Source organism: Dreissena polymorpha, chromosome 10 (assembly GCF_020536995.1).
Source record: "Dreissena polymorpha isolate Duluth1 chromosome 10, UMN_Dpol_1.0, whole genome shotgun sequence".
Classification (NCBI taxonomy): domain Eukaryota; kingdom Metazoa; phylum Mollusca; class Bivalvia; order Myida; family Dreissenidae; genus Dreissena; species Dreissena polymorpha.
Genome location: NC_068364.1, coordinates 30,556,903 through 30,579,900, shown reverse-complemented (window position 1 = coordinate 30,579,900; position 22,998 = coordinate 30,556,903). Strand labels below are relative to the sequence as shown.

General features: G+C 34.9%; 2 protein-coding genes across 6 annotated transcripts in view; one reads left to right on the top strand and one right to left on the bottom strand.

The window, feature by feature from the left end:
* Window positions 1-75: 75 nt before the first annotated feature.
* LOC127849006 (uncharacterized) lies at window positions 76-662 on the bottom strand. The gene is made up of 2 exons (XM_052381732.1): window positions 505-662; window positions 76-301 (listed from the first exon to the last, which is right to left on the bottom strand). The coding sequence occupies exons 1-2, from the start codon at window positions 660-662 to the stop codon at window positions 76-78; spliced, it is 384 nt and encodes a 127-aa protein (XP_052237692.1).
* Window positions 663-3,285: 2,623 nt separating this feature from the next.
* LOC127848054 (zinc finger protein 117-like) overlaps window positions 3,286-22,998 on the top strand; it is a 29,426-nt gene continuing 9,713 nt past the window's right edge. For 3 of the 5 annotated variants that reach the window (XM_052380342.1, XM_052380341.1, XM_052380339.1), the window contains exons 1-7: window positions 3,286-3,435; window positions 15,549-16,460; window positions 17,660-17,800; window positions 18,668-18,765; window positions 19,636-19,741; window positions 21,204-21,280; window positions 21,527-21,718. In XM_052380342.1, the coding sequence (XP_052236302.1) occupies window positions 15,644-16,460; window positions 17,660-17,800; window positions 18,668-18,765; window positions 19,636-19,741; window positions 21,204-21,280; window positions 21,527-21,718 (1,431 nt within the window). In that variant the 5' untranslated portion in view covers window positions 3,286-3,435; window positions 15,549-15,643. The remainder of the gene's footprint in view (window positions 3,436-15,548; window positions 16,461-17,659; window positions 17,801-18,667; window positions 18,766-19,635; window positions 19,742-21,203; window positions 21,281-21,526; window positions 21,719-22,998) is intronic. The other 2 variants (XM_052380340.1, XM_052380343.1) reach the window with 2 other exon arrangements.

Below are 22,998 nucleotides of genomic sequence, written 5' to 3'. Positions count from 1 at the left end.
TAATGTCTAAAGTGTATTTTCTTCACAAACACACACTGTCCTGTTTCATTAGCATTTTTGATAATTAATGACAACTTACTCATGTATTGGGTTTTCATCACCGATGGGACCATTTACATCCAGGAACTCGTAAAACGAAACTTCAATGACATCTGGATGTAGACAATTAGCTTTGAAGCCAGTATGCTCAGTTATGCACTTTACCCCTGCCTCGTCCATCCTTTCCATCAGCTCTGGGTATTCTGTGCAGTATTTGCACTCAATCTGCACACGATATGGTGTGTAACTTGAACATGCACACCTGAAAATAAAAGAAGTATGTCGAATGGCAATACAAACATTCTTCCTCATAAAAACAGGTTCTAATATCCGTTCTAATTTATAATTATTAACAACACAACTTAGTAATATCCAACAAGCTTGTACTGTAGAATAACAATCAAGAATTATTTTGTTGTCGCTGTTTTTTCCCGACACGTGCATGTAACAAAATTATATATTTACCAATCCGTATTCCCAACACGATGGTCGTCTTTAGCATCGGCAAAACTTTCCTCGCTGTCCGAGTCGGAATCAGAAAAATCTGACTGACTGTCGCTAAATTCTGGCTCATACATGTACGGTTGAACGGAAAACTCATCATAATCACTATCAACCTCCATTTTTCATATGTCTTTCTAACAAAAATTGCGAGAAATAAAACATCCGAATGTATTTATTACGCCGGTTCGTTACTGAGCAATAACAATTAAGATTTGTGACGTCACTTCAGGTTTGAATTAAAATGGCGAGTACATCGAAATGGGTGAAAAATCGCGACTTTGTTCTATTCGTTCTCGCTAATAATACCGTTATTGAATTGAAGTGAGGTGAGAAATAGTTTAAATATGCACTAAATTCGATAAATAAAAGGGTTTTACGGGTTTTTAAAATCGCTGCACTTGATCTGTAAGGGTTTTAAAACCGCGGCCGGTGATCTTTCACCACATGGAACCTTAACAGAGCAATAGCTGTTAGACCCGAATGTACAAAGAATCAAAGTACTGAGATGTTAGAATCTTGACGCTGTAAATTGGCTTGAATGGCAATGACAATGCCATCTGCTAAGTGTCATCATAGACGGCCCCTGCGTGCAAGCTGTAGCTGGTTCCGATAAACATAGGTGACAGGTCACAATATACTAAATAGTTTCCCTATATAATTCAATGTAAAAGCGACATCTTTAAGCGAAAATAAGCGCAACATTTTGCACATAGAGACCCCATAACCATACATTTTTTTTAAAGGCCATTCTAAGCGGAGTCGATTTGTGCATTAAAAAAGATATTTCATGTACGAACCAAAAAAGAACTTGTCAAAAGTCAAAATCGACTGTTTTTGCAACTTTTTTTTCCAGCCGTTTTATAGTGGAATGTAACCTTTTTCAGTGCAATGTTTTACTCTAGTCTATTAGTTTATCATATTTCAGGGATTTAGTAGTGAGCACCTATTCATGCCCTACTACTTTCTCCAAAAGATAAAGCAAGAAGAATAGTTTAAAGTGTACAACATGCCATCGAACAAACTATGGTATTTGTTTAGAGAGTACAGCCCTACATGAAACGGTTATTTAGTATACTGTAACCTGACAGTCATCTGTAATATGTGTGTCTGCTGTGTCTTAGTCTTAGTATACGTAAAATGTCAACGTATATAATACGACCACATGGAAATAAACACCAGACTTGAGAAAACAAAGTGCTTAACTAAAATACCAAACTGTATGTTTTACAAAAGTCTATTTATTACCGGCAGTAATAGAGATGCACACCCAGGTATTAAAACGGGAACACCAGTGATGTCAAATGTTCCATCGCTATAAATATTATCTAGAATATCATTTAAGAAAAAGAGACATAAATTACTACTGGTCGGGTCTTCTTCATTGTTTCTTACATGACATCAATTAACAAACGTATGTCTCTCAATGGATAGTTGATTACTAATCTGCAGAAGTGTCATAAACATGCCACTCACCGCAGGCATCTTATCTTTAGAATAAAGCCGATAATCTGGTGCTGTTGCATAATGCATTTTAATAATTAAATAAAGGTCGTCACAGTGTGTGTTGGTTATATTATGACAACAAATGCCATTATAGTTTCCATCGTACGTTTAGCATGGGACCTATACAAACACCATTAGTATAAATGTGCGACATTAGCAAAATAAGAGATAGTAGTAATTAAAATAACGACCTTAACACAGAAAATTAATATTAGATGTATCATTGGAATTCATAGAACTTATTTAGAAGTGGCCGCAACTAAAATTTATATTTAGATATCTTGCTGTTTCGCTCTAATCTAATGGCGTTCTTTTTTCCTGGGTGTATTACACAGTACGGCCAGTCTTCATCGCGGATTACGTAATTAGAAAATTAACCCTTTGCATGCTGGGAAATTTGTCGTCTGCTTAAATGTCGTCTGCTGAATTTCTAAAATTAGCATTTTCTTCGATTTTTTTCAAAGAATACTATCAGAATAGCAAACAGTTTGGATCCTGATGAGACGCCACGTTCTGTGGCGTCTCATCTGGATCCAAACTGTTTGCAAAGGCCTTTAAAATTCGGTTCCCGCACTGAAAGGGTTAATATAAAGATTAACATTTTGAAAGATTAAGAATTTCCTTTCTATTTTGAGTTCTCATTCACTTGTCGAATTTATTTGAAGTTGGCCATCTTTGAAAATAAGATTTAAAACAAACTTTCGTATTATCTTTGTATTTTTTCGATGATACATATATAAAGATGTTGACGATTCAATCGATTCAGCTTTATACTGATTTCGCAATATTATTTTTAATAAAAAAATGAATTGGTCGATATTAATCATACATCTCCACATCCTGAATGGTTAAGTATATCGCCAACTTTTGATAACCATTTCAGTGTATTATTTCTTTTTTAACAATTTCTGAAATATTGTCCAACAAATAAAGGGAATCGACCAACTTCCGCATACAATGACAATGAATCAGTTGACAGTTTTACATTCAATAATCTTTTACACAATTTTCAGTGAACACGTTCAATAATATTGGCTGTTATAAACCCCCATACTTCACAATCTATTCATTGCTCTGGTCGCTTTACCATACAAAGTGTTTGTGGCCGGTTTAAGAACTGTGTAAACAAACAACCTGTATCACCAAGTACGCTGACCGATTGTAGAGTAAACAGTGCTATCGTAAACAAACATCCGGTTGATGAATTACCGTCTCGCATACACAGCTATTATTGCCAACTGATTAGAGACCGTGATCAGACTACGTGTGTGGCATGTTCTTTAGACAATATTGATTTCAATGTTCTTCATACAAGCCATCACCCAATTAAATATGTGCATCTCATATAATTTTTATTGCGAACTTGGACAATAAAGAAACGAAGACCAGGTAAGAAAACTATTTTTGTGAATGCATTGACGTTTTAGTACAAATACAATTAAAACATGTTAAAATAAGCACAAGTTGCATGAACATCCCTTGTTTTAACTTACAAAGTACATGTTTTATGTATATACGTTAGTACATGTATATTATGAGGGGTAAGCGTAAAATGAAAAGAAAAACGAAAAACGAGGTAGTTGCAATAATCCAACTCCCTGCTATTGACCCTGCGGGTCCTGGGAGTTGCAACTGGTTTCACGATTTACCATAGCAATTTTACCGCCTAGATTCCGGGCGCTGATTTATTGGTAAAATTAGCAACATACACTATTTTCTGGCACGAATAATACAAATAGATCGTCAATATATCTATACGGAGCAAATTAAGATAATTTACATGATATGGTGTGCTCGCAGAAGAAAGATTTTAATCAAAGTTTCATACACGTCAACCGTAAATGTAAATGTCAACTTGTTTGCATATGGAACAGTAGGAACGCACGCGGTGTGTTTACAACAACATGTACCAATAAACGGCTTACCTATGCTTTTCTCCGAACATACAATTTATGTTTTTAAGAAAGTTTATTTTCAAATATTATATATTTGTTTTAAATGGACATAAATTTTATATATAATTTGTTCAAATTTTAATTAATACTTATGTAAATGTATATGAATAGCGGTCAGAAAACATACATTTGGGAGAAACAAAAGGAACGAAGACCTTTAGATCTGCCGTAAGGGAATTATAATACAACATCTACAGCAGCAACATGTATTATCTCTTAAGCATACAATTGCTTTTAGCCATATACAAAATAGAAAATAACGAAAGTGTAATGCATGGATAGCACCTCTAACAACACTGACAAAGATCACACTCACATACAGAACAATACTTTAAAACGCAACCTTCCCTACGCATAACACACTTTCACCCATCTCTTTAGTCAACACAGTCTTTAATACAGACAGCCTCAAGCACTCAACACTCTTAAACGTCTCTGTCCACTGTCTCCCACAAACGAACGACCATACGGATAGACAACTTCAAGGGACAGGGTCTATATGCTTTTATTTTAATATGTATTTCAATATTTACACACATTATCAAAGCTTAACAAAATGTACACTAGGAGACATACATCTATGCACTTTTATTTTAATATCTATTTCATAATCACACACAGTATCAAGCTTTACAATATGTACATAAGTATTCATACATCTATATACGTTTATGCTAATATTTATTTCATTCCGTTAAATAATTTAATACTAAATTGTATAGCAGGAAAATATAAAATATTCATTAAGTATTCCATACTACAGCCTTATCTCTAGGCATGTAAGAACACCCGACACTACATCCAGTTTTTTCCGGATTTTCAGTTCAATTAGTATACAGCGCAATAACTGTTTCTACAATGCCGCATCTAAATGCACGGACTCTATCACTTAACCGATCGCAGCGAGAATAATAATAAGAATGTGTCCTAATTCAAACTACACTGTTATACGCAATACAATTTCAACTGCTAACATAAGACCAGATCGTCAGATACTACGGTTAAACAATTTGTGCAGTGTAACCTTTTCTTTCGCTTTGCACTAATCGACAATTCACAACTTCCGCCATAACGATTTGTTATCTAATTTATGTTTTGCGTATTTCTCAACAAAATAAACACACAAACGGGTGTCGATGGTAACATTTATTGTGTTTGTTACGATGTATTAGGTTGATTGAACTCGATTTTATGGACGTATGTGAGACATTATTTTTTTACATTGTTTTTGCCTTTGCCATGAAGAACTATGAGCTGTACGTATGTACTCATAAAAGTTCAGAGCATTCAAGAAGAACTAAAAAACGAGGATGCCAGTGTTACATCTACTTATTTTTAGAGGTTGCTCACGTCCCATATAATGTTTAACTATGGTCAATTCACTAGAGGACGCTTCAAACGCACCAGTTGTATAATGCTTTATAAAAGCTGCATTTTACTCATTGGCCGATCGCGCTCTGACACTGTTAAGCCACGTACGGGTGTGTTTGTTTTTGTACTGTACGTTTAAATTGAAGTATTCGATAATACTGATTTTGTTTTGCATATAATTCGTTTTTCATGACAATATCAACAACCTAAACTTTATTTTTTTCACCTATTGGGGAATGGTGGCGGGGCCCGCCCAAAGGGGAAAAACGCGTCGTTTTTTTAGGAAAAGGGGAAAATTAAGAAGTCATTCTTTCATACTTAATGATATTTATTATATGAATACACATGTATGTATGAATGTAATATTCACAGCTGAATGTATCTGTTCTTTTTCTTAATTATATATCAATAATTTGTTCAACATTAGTTTCAGTCAGTTCAGCCGTCATCCACAGTATCAGTTTTCCAAGCCAATTAGAGTCTAATTGGGATTTTTTTAATCAATAAAATGGCAAATGTGAGCATTTTTCATCAATAAAATGGGCCAAATTGGAATGTTTTTATCAACAAATATTGACACAATATAGATACAACAGGTCTTTTCTTTGCCATTTTGAAAAAAAAAATCCTTCATGAAGTCCACTGTTTTGGGAAAACCTAATTTAATATAACTGTTTATAATAATAAAAATCATATTAATTATAGTTATATACCTTGTTAGTTGTTTATAAAATGAATTTGAGATATATCTATCATGAGGCAGTTGTTTCTATAAAAAAGGGGGGGGGGATTTTTCACAAAAAAAATGAGGGAAAATATATACTATTTTTTGAGGGGAATGGGGCCCGAAATTGCCATAAAAAACACGGACATGTTTTATGTTCTATTAAGTTTAAATGTACATGACAATCAGTATATTTGTATTTTACTAATTAGTTGTGTGTACTAGTAAAAAAATGGACATGCAGGAAGCTTTGATTGTAATTTATATCCAAAAGTGCATTTTATTGAAAAATATTTAAACAATGTGTAAGGCTGGCAGATTATGCAAACACATTTTAATTGAGTGTCAATTGGCGCGAGATAGGGATAAACTGTATCCGTAACCGGCCATTTCTGACTTCTAATCAGCACAACATCATTATTTTTACTTCTTAAGATACCACGTTTTTCTTGATATTGCTTCACTTGATTAAAAATGTACAAAAATATGGACAAACATGCCATATTGAGTCAAAATTATGAGTATTCGTGTATTTTGAGCGTATTTGGGTGTATTTGGGTAAATCGTGCTGCCGCTATCAAATATTAAGCTACTTTTTATGTATGTAATATTCGGAGCGTACAACGGGGGAAAGACCAAAACATAGTGGAAAGTTTTCCTTCTTTGTCTTTATTGTTGCGCAAGTATTTTGTGTGCAACATTCAAGCCCCGATATCAGACAGTTAATATCAACGGATTGCAATAATATTCACATACATGTGTAGATAATTCATTTCTCGATAATTTTCCGTAAAAATTATGTTATGATACTTTGAATTTAGCACGCCTGAGCAATTTTAATCCAACCACTAATGACTATTCAAATTTTCAATAACTCTCGATTCGCTCGCTGTGTAGATAGTTATCGATAACACAGCCTCGATGTACAATTGGTAAGGAATGATTCATGTGTATGCAATTTACAAGATATTTTGTTGATTATCCCAATAAGTGAGTGAAACAATAGTTACAGGGGTTTATAACATCGTCTGTGGATGTTTTTCTTTTAAAACTGAAAGTAGATAGACAAAGAGCGAGGTTCCCGTCCGGCGCGCGCATTTCGATGAGCGAGCGGGGTGCCAGCGATTTAATTATATGTAATGACGCACTTCCGTAGTTTGAGAAAATGGCGAGTGGCTTACCTTGTCAATATCTATGTACATAGTCGAACTATCTTTTTTTAAGAAGACGTTTTGTCGGAATATTTTTTATTGATTTAGCATGTGTATGCATTATAATAAACAACGGGTAACTCAAACAAAAATTAATAAAACATTGCCATCGAGCGCCTATGGATATTTATCGTTAGCGCAGCCTCGATGTAAACCACTGTGGTTTAAATGTGAAGAATAAACAGCGGAAAACACAGTTTGCCTTCGTCTGTTGTGGCGCAGAGCGTTATATAGTAAAGCGATGTTAATTATACTTTTCTGGATTAATTGAGCATTGTTTTGTTTTTCTAAAGTGACAATTACAAATTTTCAAGTTCTGAAATAAATAACATTTTTATTTGTATTTATATACGGTACATAAATAATAGTGATACAGATCGTACAGTATACCGTCCTATGTAATATTGAATGTAAGTACATATAACAACACAGACAGGGGTGTGAAAAAGATATGCATAAGAAGTTGCTGAAACTAAGCAGAGTGAATTGAAACTGCACCGTATCTGATTTGAACATGTGCTTATTGAATCGACAAATATGAGCATACTAGATCTACTTAGGTAAAAGTCGCTGTTAAACGCTCATGTTAAATAAAATTTCACGTACACGTTACACCGTAATGCCTTCTTCTGATTGTCTCATATTTAAATCTGTTTCGGGACGAGAGGACAGTGATTGTATTGCGATTTAAGCAAAAGTTTAACTGAAAAATTTATGCCTTTCTAACTTAATTCGACGATATTTGAGGTAAAAATGGACTTCTGAACTAAAACATTATGAGTTGGGAATGTTATTTTGCAATTTTACGCAAATTGATGAAAATTTAAACTTTCTGGTTTCCACCACGTAATTGGTCCTTCGCCAATAAGACATTCCTAAGAATTTAGCCCATATAAATAGAATCTCTAAATTCTTTGCGCCTCTTATAAATAAGACTAGCGACAAACACATCGTTAATTATTATGAACAGAATTATGTATGTGAAAATGTTCTTTAATGCTCTGGGCTTTTATAAGTACATACGTACTGCTCAGAGTTCTTCTTGATAACCGATTGTTTAATGTAAAAATATATGTCTCACGTTTGTCTATAAAATCGAGTTCAATCAACCTAATACATCGTAACAAACACAATACCTGTTGTTACCGATATCAGTTTGCGAAAGGTTTGTGGAGAAATACTAAAAACAAAATCTTTATACAAAAACCGTTATCAAACCGACAGCTGAAGTTTTGAATTGACAATTGAATCCATCTTATGGATGTCCAGAGATAGTCGGTATATTAGGATTGGTAGATAAGACACGAGATCAATGTATCTCGCCAAGGATTCCAGAGATAGTCTATAGCGTATTTTCGAATTCCGAATTACTCGGAATACTCGGCTTTTTCCATTGCACAAACATATACATTTGAATGAACTGAAGAAACTGTTTGAAACTTTGGGTTAAAGCGGGTATATACGATTTTTTTAAAGTGTTTAATTGTAATATATTGATAAAATATGTTAAAATAACACAAAATAGGCAAGAAAAATTATACATTAAAGCCGAATTTCATAAAATGCAGCAAAGACAAATTAGCGCCCCGAGCCGATAGTAACGTACATATTTTCCTACAATAACCGAAGCATTCGTCTTTGTATTATAAACCGTTAAACTACGAGGGGTGTTCCAGAAAATCGTGGATTTTCGCTATAACTTATTAGTTTGCTGGTAAAAGTCAATGAAATTTACATATTATACAAACCAATTATCACGGACTTTAGATATAAGCTAAAAATGCATGAATTTCATAAAGCGCGTTTGAAACGCGTTGCCATAGAGACCTCAGTAACGACATGCGGCGCACGCGTGTATTTTATTATAAGTATGAGCGTTACGCGAATTTAAATTTGGATTTAATGTCGTTGATAAACAGAATTTAAGGCAAATTTCACGTTACAGCGCCTAAGTCCTCCTTACAGCCCGGATTTGGCCCCTATGGACTTCCGCGTCTTCTCGGAAGTTAAATCACAGTTGCGCGGTATTCGCTTTGCAAGTAAACAGGAATTTACAGTTGCAGCAAAGCGAATCGTGTCGTCTTTTGACGCTGACTGGTATACAGACACTTTTGACAAGTGGATTTCCCGACACATAAAGTGCATTAGCGTTGGAGGTGATTATGTGGAAAAGATTTGACAGTTGTTAACTTCATAACGTCATTGACGTTGAACAGAAACGTTACACGTGCGTCGGTGTGCGCATTGTGCACATTTTTAAATCTCTGATATATATTTATTGTTTTATGTATTTCCATGATATTTGGAGAGTAGATTTGGAAAGGACGAAATATTCTTTAACATGCTATTTGTTTGTCCATTTATGTTACCAAATGAAAGTTATAGCGAAAATCCACGAAGTTCTGGAACACCCCTCGTAAGTTTAGATGCACATCGTACATGTATGGTATACATGCTGGCGAATTCGGCTGTACAGCCGTTTTCAATATCAGAATTAAATATCTGGCTTATTTCGCATTTTTCGACACATGTTCTTCTTACCTTTTATTTTAATTTATATTGAAATATATATATAATAAGTTTTTTACACAGTTTATATAAATTCATAAATATTTGACAAAATCGTATATACCCGCTTTAATATAAATATTATGCGAGCATACCATATCATGAAAGTTGTTTTAATTTGCACATAATGGATATATTTACATTCTATTTGTGTTTATTTATGTCAAAAAATAGTTTATGTGCCTGATATTTCCGATGAAAGTGCCGCCCGGATTCCACGTTTCTATGGAAAATCGGGTTATCAGTTGCAACTCCCAGCGACCCGGATGGTCAATAGCATGGGAGTTAGATTATTGCAACTATTTTTAACAATAATGCAATTTAGACGTATCACTTTCGATAATTGTCATATGTTTTATTATATCATAAGGTAGTACAAACACAGTACGACAATGTTTCCAAATTATGAAATGTTATTGCCAGTAAACCAACATTTAAGTATTGTAAAAAGTGAATAAAGACAAGAACAATGTCATGATTCTTTTGAATGTGAACTTTTGCATCAAATTTCAAAACATGTGCTATTTTCATAATAACCATTTTATATGATAAAAAATGTTATTTTCAAATCTTTCAATAATTATGCTATGGTTACACGGAAAATGTATTGTTATCGATTACTAATTGGTGTGTTTGTAAGGGCAAAACAACCTAGCGCGAAACGACTCGGTTTGACCTATGGTGAACAGGTTTTAGGGAGAAACGACCCGATACCCATTAAAGCGTTGTTGATGACCGCTTTTTCTAATTCAAACAAGTTTACTTAATTTAGCAAGAACAAAATAACCCATACCAAGAAAATAATCTACTCTTAAGTTTTGTTATTGGGACTAAAACACATTTAAAATATCATAAATTATCATCGCTATTGCCCAGTGATAAACATAATAAAGTATCAACAAGGAACATATCTCACAATGTCAAAATATAGTTTCCCAAACCATGTAAAAATGAATATAGAAATGTTTTTAGATGATAGTATTCTTTTATTTGAATCATTCAGGGATAGGCTACACAGTACGCATTACCGGGTGTTGATTACTAGAGACTTTCTTTAACCCATACAGCCATCGTGTTGTATATATGCCTACAAATAATCTACAGAGGAGTTTATAGCGTTGTATATATGCGTTCAATAATCTACAGTGTGAATTCCTAGCGTCATAAATAGACGACAACTCAGATGTAGCTCTGAATGCATAATGGCTTCAAAATACGTCTGTTCAAATTGGTATTTTAAAAAGAGCTATTTATTTGCATTAAGTTTTCCAACCTTAGAAAACTCTTGTAAAAAATACTTTATTAGTTTGGAAATTGACTTTGCTTAACCATTTCAAAACATATTAAAAAAAGATGAAAATAAAAATACATTTTAAGTGATAGTAACTTATGCTCATGGTGAGCTTTTGTGATCGCCTTTTTGCAGTCGTCCGTAGTCCGTTGTGCGGCGTCAACATTTGCCGTGTTTGCTTGAAAAAAATGGCTGCCAATGGGTGGGGCATTTTTCCTTAAATGCCTATATATGGCTATAGTAAAACCTTGTTAACATTAACATTCTAGAGGCCACATTTATTGTCCGATCTTCATCGAACTTGGTCAGAAGATCTGACCCAATATTATCTTGGATGGGTTCGAAAATGGTTCCGGTTGGTTGAAAAACATGTCCGCCAGGGCGGGGAATTTTAAACCAGGTTTTCCGAAGGCAAAAACTGGTTATTAGATTGGCGAATGATGGCGGGCGGGCGGAACAAGCTTGTCCGGGCCATAACTTTGTCGTTCATTGTGAGATTTTAAAATCATTTGCCACATTTGTTCACCATCATTAGACGGTGTGTCGCGCGAAAGAATAACGTCGATATCTCCAAGATCAATGTCACATTTTGAGTTCAAAGGTCAAAATTGCCATAAATGAGCTTGTCCGGGCCATGACTATGTCATTCATTGTGAGATTTTAAAATCATTTGGCACATTTGTTCACCTTCATTGGACGGTGTGTCGCACGAAAGAATAACGTCAGCATCTCCAAGGTCAAGGTAGCCACGACTTAAATAGATTTATTTTGAAACAAAGGGGGTTAATTATAAACAATCAGTTCAGTTTGAGTTGTGTCCCTTTATCAGACTTTTTTCAAATTGAAAACCCTGTTTTGTGACAATTTTGTCCCTTGTTCCTTATATGGCTATAGTAAAACCTTGTTAACACTCTAGAGACCACATTTATTGTCCAATTATCATGAAACTTGGTCAGAAGATTGGTCTCAATGATATCTTGGACCAGTTCGAAAATGGTTCCGGTTGGTTGAAAAACATGGGCACCAGGGGGCGGGGCATTTTTCCTTATATGGCTATGGTAAAACCTTGTTAACACTGTACATACTTTCTAATAATTAACTCCCTTGTTTAACCTGCTGACTCAGGTTCCCTAATCTATTTTTAGTTCACCTCTGGAATTCGTTTGACCCCTTGGTTTCAAAACACTTAAAACATCAAAATGCATATTTTTGTAGTATAATGATATTTTTGGCTAAGTGGTAATTTCTTGTGTAAATCTGTACTTATTGTTTTGTCACGTTTGTTCTCAGTTTGTAGCAAATTAATCTATGATGGGAACTATTACTGATAAGCCATCTTTGAGAAAACCCCTACAGAGTTCCCCAGAGCTAAGATATTGATCATGATTATTGGTGTGTTTTTGATAGTTGAATGCATGTGTAGCTTGCATATTTAAGTAGAAGTTGTTTGTTATGTTCAATTTCAATAATAGTGCTGATTTGAGTGTTTTTATTATGTTTTTAGTTTATGAGTAGAGATTATATTTTTAATCAGTCAAAATGTCTGTAAATGGACTGTTCTGAGGGGAAATAGACGGTTCTGCCAGTGCTCTCAGAACTGTATACAATAAGCTGTTTTGGCTGATACAGTCACTTCTTGATGTTACTTAAAAAGGTAACAACTCTTGAAAAAGGTGGGAATTTTTTGGCATTTTCTAAATAAGAAAGACCTTTTTGATTGAAATAACTTTGGTAAATTTTTCTTATTTGTATGCTTCCGAAGGAGGGCATATAGTGATCGGACAGTCCGTCCGTCCGTCTGTCCGTCTGTCTTTCCGTCACACTTTGCATTAAGGTTTCGCATTTAGGTTTAAAAAAATGCTCATAACTTTTATGTCCCTTCACATAGCAACTTGATATTTGGCATGCATGTGTACTCATGGAGCTGCACATTTTGAGTTGTGAAAGGTCAATGTCAAGGTCATCCTTCATGTTTAAATGTAAAAAAACATGTCTCAAAATCGACACTGGCCGGCTCAAATCCGGATTTAATTATTAAATTTTCCATCTGCACAGAAGACGCGCGACAAACACGCCGTTTTTTTAAGACGTCTCTAAATGGTCAATTATGACGCCTTTGTTCTAATCAATTAGCACATGCCCAGTATCCTTATTTGTCAATTTGCCACAAGGTCAGTTATACCGGTTCAATGGTTATTTTTAGCAACTCTGATGCCAATCGTGTAATATGACGTTGTAAACAGTACATATACCAGCATAACTTTCGCGCGTCTTTAAACGGAGCAAACATGAAGTAAAACAGGGTTGGGCGTATTCAGCTTTGGAAATGCATTCTGACATATTGTGGAAGTATTTCTTAAAATATGCTTTACAGTCTATTGTGGATATGGATGATAAATAATATATATTGGATACTAGTAAAACTGACGCGGGTGAGTCCATTCTGTTTTGGTGGGTTTAATACATGTCTTTTCTGCAAACAGCTGATAACAAACGCCCCAGATAAATAATTGAACGTTGATACACGCGTCATCGAACCAGCAGCGTTTTAATTTTTCATACTAGATTTCTCAATGGGCCGAACTCCGCCTACTGGGCGGACTTGTGCTTCAATGATTGGAAACGGGCGATAACGGTTAGCGTCTACCAAAAGAGATACTCCCCCAAGCCAATTATCGTCTAGTCTTGACATCTTTTGATCTCGTTGACGCAAGTCGGTTTATTCCCCCAACGTCAAATGTGACGCATGACGTAATTTTCTCACGAGTCAAACTAGGGTCTTCTGTAATTTTCAAGCGTCAAAACCAGGGAGCTCGGGTCTAAGGAAAGCCCTGTAAGCGTTCTTTAAATAGACTCGATACTATTTCCGTATTACATAAATGCTCACAAAGTTACATAACTCGTAACCGTCCCGTGACCGGTTCACTTGCGTAAGCGAACGAGACCGCACTACCACAGTTGTTTATATTGTGGATACTTTATTCACATTTTAGTTCAATCTGAATGACAGTTGCAGATCTTCACACATGGTGACAATCTTTATGAGCATAATACTGTTTGCTCATGGTGAACTTTTTTGATCACCTGTTGTCATTGTCTGTCTTCCGTTGTGCGTCATGAATATTTGCCTTGTTAACACTGTAAAGGCCACATTTATTGTTGGATCTTCATGAATTTTTGTCAGAAGATTTGTCCCAATAATATCTTGGACGAGTTCAAAAATGGTTCCAGTCTGTTGAAAAACATTGCCACCAGGAGGGGGGGGGGGGGCATTTGTTGTTCATTCTTCTTGACACTTTGTTAGAACCTTTGTTCTATTGATATCTTGGGCTGCAAGGAAAAGGTCATTTCTTTTTATCTCAGGTGAGCGACTTTAGGCCTTTCATGCCCTTTTGTTTGTTTATTTCATGGATTGTTATTTGTATTATATTACATGTTTTATCAAGTTGTTATTTCAGCATATTAAGATGTTCTCAGATTTGATTTTGACTCTTTTGTTTTTTTGCATAAATTGCCTGCAATTGAAATATATCCCCGCTTACTATCTATTGATGTTTGTTTTTAGTATAAATAATATCTTATTTTTTATGTCTTTAAATAATTAATTTTGTTTTATTTTAAAATGATATTATATGATTGTTTTCATTTGTTATAACAGTTCCTGATTGGTAAAAACTGTATACATAAATAATAATGGTATTGGATACATAATTTGAAAATAATTCATTATTTTTGTTTTGATTTGATAAGTTATGCGAGATTTGGGAATTTTCATATGTAACCATATTAACTTTCAAATTTTTGTTAGATAATACAATGCCAAACATGTGTCATGTATCCAGTAAACAAAATAACAATACACTTCCTTAAAACATCATATCCTAAATAACACTTCTAACAATAAACAGATAATAATCTGTCAGGCATTTAGAGCTGATGTATGTTACTGATTATCTAGGGGTAGATAAAGCTATTACTGATAGGGGTTGCCTTGCGATAAGGCTGTAGTATGGAATGAGTTAAATATAAGTTGCTCTCCTTTAACAATTCTTATAACCCTGCCTAAGAGTCCAATTTGTTATTGTTATAACTTGCTGCTTGTTTCACCATGGAGAGGTATTAGTCTCTATAATATTGTGACAAGGTCTAGTTTAGTATGAACTTTTAAAATAGCAGATGATCAATTATTCAGTAAACAATATTATTGTTTATACATAAAATAAAAAACAAATATATCAAGATAAGTATTTTAGACCAAGTTAAAAAAAAGATTTTTACTTGAAATCAATTGGCTTCTTATTCACATTTATAAGTGTTGTGACCATATCTATCTCATGAAACTGCCTATTCATGAACATGTTTTATCTGTAAAATATTTCCAGAATGACGCGTTCATAGAGAAGTCCTCTTCTGGCGGCCTCCAAGAAGTTAACAATAACAAAAACGAAAGATAGAAAGCAATACAAGAGAAAGTGACATGGAAAGAGAGATTACGATTATAAATGAATTTGATTCCACAACTCAAACTAGCGTGAACACTATGTCTGCTAGGGTAAGTGTTGTTACCTTAAATTCAGACCGAAAACAAGGTGACTTTAACTGTGTTTGCGCCAAAATCGAGACTGATGAATGGTATAATATGGCTGCTGATTTGTATTCTGTGTGTGCCAAATCAGAACAGGTTCTATGGGAAGGGAGACAACCAGATTTCAACAAACAATATGGCTTCAATGTATTACATGAACAAACAGGATGTTTACAGATGGATCAAAATTACATCAAACAAGATGGCGTCACCTCCGAATGTGTGAAATCAGAACAGACGGAATGTGAAATTATGCATCAAGATGTCACCAGACAAGCTTGGCTCAATTCTGTATGTGTGAACAAAAACACGATTGCCAATTCCAATGCATATACAGCACAAGATGAGCTCCATTCTGTATGTGGGACAAAAAAACAGTTTCTAAAACCAACTACAGGCCAGAGTTATATAACAACAAATGACCTCAATTATGTAGGTGGTATAGCTAAGCAGTATATAAATACAGGCATGGACAATGGAAATACAACAGCAATTGATCCAAATACTTTATGTGATCATTCTAACACAATTGAGAATCAGGAACAACTGGCCTGCCTACAATCTGTATTTCTAAGTAAGGAAGAGATTGAATATCCAAATGTTGACCAATTCTCTGCTAGACCAACTGTTGGTGGAGAGACAATACAAATGGACCATTTTTCAAACCTTATTGTTGAAAGACATTCAAACTCCGAAAAAGATGACTCAGGTATTTTTTGTTTTATATAAAAGGTGGTCATTGTGAGCTTTTGTGATCGACTTTTGTTTGTCGTGCGTCGTCAACATTCGCCTGCTGCTATGGGGCGGAGCATCTTCCCTTATATTGCTATAGTAAAACCATGTTAGCACTCTAGAAGTAACATTTGTAGTCCAATCTTCATGAAAATTGGTATGAGTTCAAAAATAGTTCCGGTCCATAAAACAACATGACCACTAGGAGGGGGTGTATTTTTCCAAATATGGCTGTAGTAAAGGTAACTAAAACCTTGTAAACTAGTTATTTTGTGGACACAACCATGAGAGGCAGGACTGAGGTGAATTAGAGGCGTCCAGGAGTATTAGGTTTGCCAAATAACTCAAAAAGTTGAAAGGGGATCAGTATCAAAATTTATAATTATGTTATAATATCTATGTTTGGTACCCAGCAAGATTGCATAAAGCACTTCTTATTAATGGGCCATGAATAAAACTTTTTTTACCTTTTCTACTCTCTTACTCCGATTGATGGGATCATCATGAAATATGGTTGTTATATTTGTGGGCATATAATATCCACATAGTTTTATAATCTGCTAAATTGCATCAGGCCCACCTGTATTGTGTCTCTTGAAGTATCAAGTATATGCTAAATTAATGTCTGCTTTTTTAGAATTGGTATTAAATAGCTAGGATTGATTTCATTGGAACCGTAAATATTATGAAAGTGAAGTGTTGTACCGGATTAGCATATTGAGGGTTGCAGGGTTCTTTTTCCTTCTTAGGCAATGACTGTTTGAGAAGTTTGACTCTCAATTTAAAGAAGTTTGCGGCTCAAATTTTCACAATTAAAAGAATTTTGCAATTCATTTTTCACAATTTTGAACAGTTTATAGCTATTTTTTCACAATTTTGAACAGTTTGCTGCATTTTTTTTCACAAAGAAAATATGACTGTTTTATAAGATTGAAAAAAGCCCTGGTGTTGAGTGTGAAACTGTTGTGCTTGCTGAACATTTCTATATTAGGTACAGTTGTTTCACTATCAACACTTTTATGTGCAGACTGGACAATCTAATCAAAGATTACAGTTCACTCACATCCATCGTTTCTTCATTTCTTATGCCCTTCTGTGTTGATGCATTCAATATTTGACAGAGACGACTGCAGCAGTAACATATTATCATTTAAATGTTGAATTTTGAATCTTCAGATGATGACTTTGTAGAGATATTCTTTGAAAGAGACAAAAGGAAAAGCGAGAGCTGTCATACAACTCTTGTGGCTCCAAAGAGATTTCGAGGTCAGGATTCGTCCAGTGGCGTAGTCCAGCCAAGGAGTCCTTCAACAAAAGGTAGTGAAGATTTATTTATTTTGATTGACATCATATTTCGATCATCCAAAAAATTAGGTATTTTCTTTTTAACGAATATTCATTTTTTAGAATGTCTGATATAAGCAGCAATTTTGTACCTATTGGGAAAAGTGATTGTACCAGCCTAATTGGGAAAAATGTGCACGACAAAATCCTGAAATTTGGAAAATTTGCGTCGTGATGTCTTCATATTGGGAATTTGGTGTATTTGATTTTTTTTTGCTCCTTGATACTTTACCATTGATAACTAAGTGTTCTGAAGCTCTCAATATCATATCAACTAAGGTTCAAGCCATATAGATCCATAGTGAAATTAACTCATGTTGCATTTAACAAAAAAATTTAATTATGCATTTTTTTAGAGCAATTGGGAAATTTGAAGTTTTTCGATAAAGAAGGAAAGAAATCACTGGGTATAAGACTTCTGACTTGAATATTCGTTGGACATTTGCTTTCAGGGTTGTAAAGACCCAAGAACATTTACATTAAAATTAAAAATGTCCTACTACTAAAATTTATTTTCACAAAATGTTGTATAAGTGTGTCAAGTATGGATTATCAACGCACTTCAGTGTGTGTTTTTTTTTCTCTATCAAATTTGGGCCCGGTAGGGGGACCCATTTCCAATTGAAAAAAAAATCCCAAAAAGGACGCCATATTTACCAATCCAAAAGGACCTGGCCTCATCCCCAAAATGGTGGAAAAAAATGGTGGAAAAAAAACAGTGCTCTTGATACTTATCCGTAATTCGAAAAAAGAGTTACACAAAATATTTTGGCTAAAAAAGATGGTGTCAGAAAACTTACGTAGTAATAACGTTGGTTTAATTAAATTAAATGTTTGCAGAAAATGCAGAGAATGCTGTGACAACTACTGTCCCCCTTGCTCTGAAACCAGCTAAGATGAAATCGAACGAAATGGGTGACCAAGTGAAGAAGGTAAAGGTATATATAAGTTAAGGAGAATTTTGTTTTCATCTTATCGCAATAACAGATAGTTAGGTACAAATCATTGCGCTGGTCCATACGTACGTGTGTTCATCAGTTCTGAAGCTTGTGTTTCTAACTTATCTTTTACTACTGGGTGGATCTTGCTCAATCATTCACAGTTAAAGGACAGGAAAAGTGAGTTTATCATCTTCATAGAATTATGGACCTTAATCTTTCTTTCACTTAAGAAAATCAGTATCGATCTGCGAAAATGGGGTTTAATACATGTGCATAAAGTGTCGTCCCAGTTTAGCCTGTGCCTGTGCAGTCCACACAGGCTAATCATGGATGAAACTTTCCGCTTGTATGATTTTTAACATTTGAAGAACGACTCTTCTGAGAAAAAAACAAGTTTAGGCAGAAAGTGTCGTCCCTGATTTATCTGGGACAACGCTTAACGCAAATGCTTAAAATCCCCTTTTGACAGAGCACAATTTTAAGTCTTTAGCTGCTTGGCAGAGTTTGTTTGAGTTTGTGACCAGTATTTGCAGAATAAAGACCCTTTGTCTGTTTGTTTTTTATGCTCGCACTTTATGAGGGGAGTGATGGTGGCACATAGGTTCGCAGATGGTAAAGAATAAAAATAAAATTCCGGTGACCGGTTTTTGCAGAATAAATGCCCTTTGACTGTTTTTTATGCTTACACGTTATGAGGGCAATATTTGGGGGAGCCATTATTATTGATTCGCTAAGGACAGTCCTAGCATATGAATTTGTGCACATCCATATTTTGGTTTGAATATTTTTGACAGAACATTGAGTAAAATCTCCTTTTTTCACCCATAACTCAAAAATTTTTGCTGATAAAGAGCTTATCTATTGCAGAGAATGAAGAAAGCCAAGACCCCAGAAAAAGACACGTCTGAGTACAATCAGAGGAACCTGACCAGCTGTATGAACCTGGCACCTCGAGATAATGACCATTTGCTCTGTAAGCCCTGGAACTAAATATCCATTACCTTGCACTAGAAAGTCTTACTTAAGACCAACAAACATAATAATCGTGTTGAGCTTCCTGAGAACTTACTTCAGATAGTTTAAACCTATTTATTTTTGGCGTGATTTCATCGAAAGCCTCAGGCTTATTTGAAACGCTGTCGAGTCCGTTTCCTGGGACTAGAACCAGTGCCTTGTGTCTTTGAGAGAAATCTAAAGAACGCTTTCACGGTGGGGATCGAAACCCATAAACTCCTGGTTGCCTGGCGGACACCATTTCCACTATCTTACGGCGACCTTTACAAGTTTAACTATTGTGGTTAGTTTTAAGTTCGGTGTCATGTGTTGTACATGGTCAACATTTAGCTTGTAACTACTCAAAAAGAAACAGTTAAGTCAATATTGATAAAACTATGTCAGTATATTTATATTGAATCTATTGAAAGCAATTTAGAACAAGGGTCAATCAGGTTAAAAATAACGCGCATTGTTCAAATCATAGAAAATCTTTCATACTACTCTAGAAGGCATATGTATGAATCAGTTTTGCTGAAACTTGGTCAAAATGCGAAACTTTTGCTATATTTGGCAAAATTTGAAGTCATATTGGGTTAAGTTGAGTGATAACTCGGTCAACAGGTCAAAATTTGAAAACCTTGTTACCATTTAAAGCCTTGTTTAATATTCAATCTTGATAAAACTTGGTCAGAATGTTTATATAACAATATCTAGGTCAAGTGCAACAATGGATGAAGTGCATTTAGAACTAGTTCACTGGATCATTTTCAAATAAAACTAACTACCATGTGACAAGCGGCATAAGTAGTCAATCTTGAAGAACCTTGGTAAAAATGTTCATATTGACAGTAGCTAGTTAAAATTTCGGTCAGATCGGGTCCAAAATGAGGTCCCTAGGTAAAATCTGAGAAAAATAGTAATAACACTTCAAATGCCTCATTTGTGGCTTTATTCGATTAATCTTGTTGTTAATGTTTTTCTTTCCCTTATCGGGGCATAAATTAAAATCAGTCACATGAAGAAGACAAGTAAGTCACTTGGTCGAAGGATTGACCTATTTTAACAATAAATTCTTGTACCTTGAAGTCAGGTGAGTGCTTTAAGGTCATCATGGCTCCCTTGTTATGCTCCTTCTTTCAGATGAGGGTATATTTGCTTAGATCTGACAGATTATGTGTTTCACATAGCTTAGAAAGTAAAAGAACATTTGATGGAACAATATGAGCCGTATTATTTGAACTGATTACTCAGGGAATAGTAAAAATATAGGGTGTTGTGACCCAAAGGCTTTCTTTCAGATATGTTTCTTAATTAGCAGTTTAATACTATTCATAATGCATAATGCATATTAGTGGGTTCTTTACATCTAATGGTCAAGTGCCTGACATAAGTCTTTTACTTAGTTTAATTATTGCCTTGCGTTCATTTTGCTCTGTTAGACTGTGGAGATTGCAACAAGGAGTTTGAAGGGGACTGCCCTTTCCATGGACCCTATAACTACATACAGGACAAAGAGGTGAAGCTGTGTTCATCTTAAATACATAAACTACATGTGGTGGAGAAAATAAAGTAAAAACAAACATATTAGTTTAGGCTTTTAAGACTGTTACTTGAGATTTGTATTACTGGTAATGAACGTAAGAACTTGTCATTGTTTTAATGTATGTCAATTTATGTTAGAAATGCCTTAAATATGCCCTTATTATTATATTACAAAAGAGTGTTTCCAGTACATTCTCATAAACCTTAATATAAACTGCAGGTGCCAGAAGGGGACTCTCTTAAAGCCGACCATACATTGTCAGATTGCCTTGAAATCAAAACGTCAAAAATAGCAGGAGCTGGTCTTGGAGTATTTTCCAAGGAGGGACTGGAATCCAGGGTCATGTTCGGACCGTATTGGGGCGATATCATGGCTGACAACCACAAATCAGGATATTGCTGGCAGGTGAAGGTGAGATGAACCGTGATGCTTAGCTTGATGCATTGATACCTTTTTAAGTTTGAAATGGATTTTGCGAGGGTTATTTCATAAAGTCTAAAACTTTGAAAAAAATGAGCTGCATTTTTAACAAATGCATCATTTTTCTAGCAGTCTATAATGGGGATTGAATGTGTGTTATGCCACCACAGTGAGGGCGGCATTAAACATGCTACTTGTCCGTCTGTCCCTTAGCATGTTTGTTCATCCCAAAGCTTTATTGGATGGATCTCATGCAAACTGTTAAATGACTTTATTCTGAAGATGATCGTAAAAAAGGAATTGGGACTTCCAGGACTACATGAGTTCAAGCCGGATTATGGTCTTTGTCTGTTTTATAAGCCCTGTTTTCTCTGTAACTATTTGGTGAATATTTTTCAAACTTTCAAAGATGAATGACCTTAATAAATAGCTGATTGCAACGAAAGGAACTTTGGCTGCAACATTTTTTGGCAGAATTATGGAATTTGTCTGTTTTACTCATCTTTAATTACTTGGTTGATCTAGTTTAGGTTTTCACAGTTAGGTTATCTTTATTTCCTGAAGATAATTGTTATGAAATGAATTTTTTATTCCCCCCAACGGGTGGCATATAGTTTTTGCAATGTCCGTCGGTCGATCGGTCGGTCTGTCTGTCTGTCTGTCCGCCCGTCACACTTTTCGTGTCCGCTCTCTAATTCAAGTAGTTCTCATCCGATCTTCACCAAACTTGGTCAGAAGTTGTATCTAGATAATTTCTAGGTCAAGTTCGAACATGGATCATTCCGGGCCAGAAGCTAGGTCACGGGGTCACTTAATGCGTTTCAAACATTCAGCATGGCACCCTCTCTCATTCAAGTAGTTTTCATCCGATCTTCCTCAAACTTGGTCAGAAGTTGTATCTAGATAATGTCTAAGCCAAGTTCGAACAGGAGTCTGGTATGGACATTACCACATATCTGTGATTTACTAACATATACTCTGAGATTATGCATTCAGCTGCAACACATAACAATACACCAGTATCCACCAACTTAAATGTGCTACGTGTCATGAAACAGACTGCCATAGAAACAAGTACAATGTAATCAACGCTTTGCTTTTGTAAGTATAAGAAAAAAAATCTACAGTTGACAAGAAAAATTGGAAGAAAAAACATTTACAAACTTCAGCAGATGACATATATAACAAGCAACAAACCTTAAATATTGAACACCTGTTATGCAGTAACCTAATATGTTAATAAATAAAGGCGACGTATATCTCAAAACCAG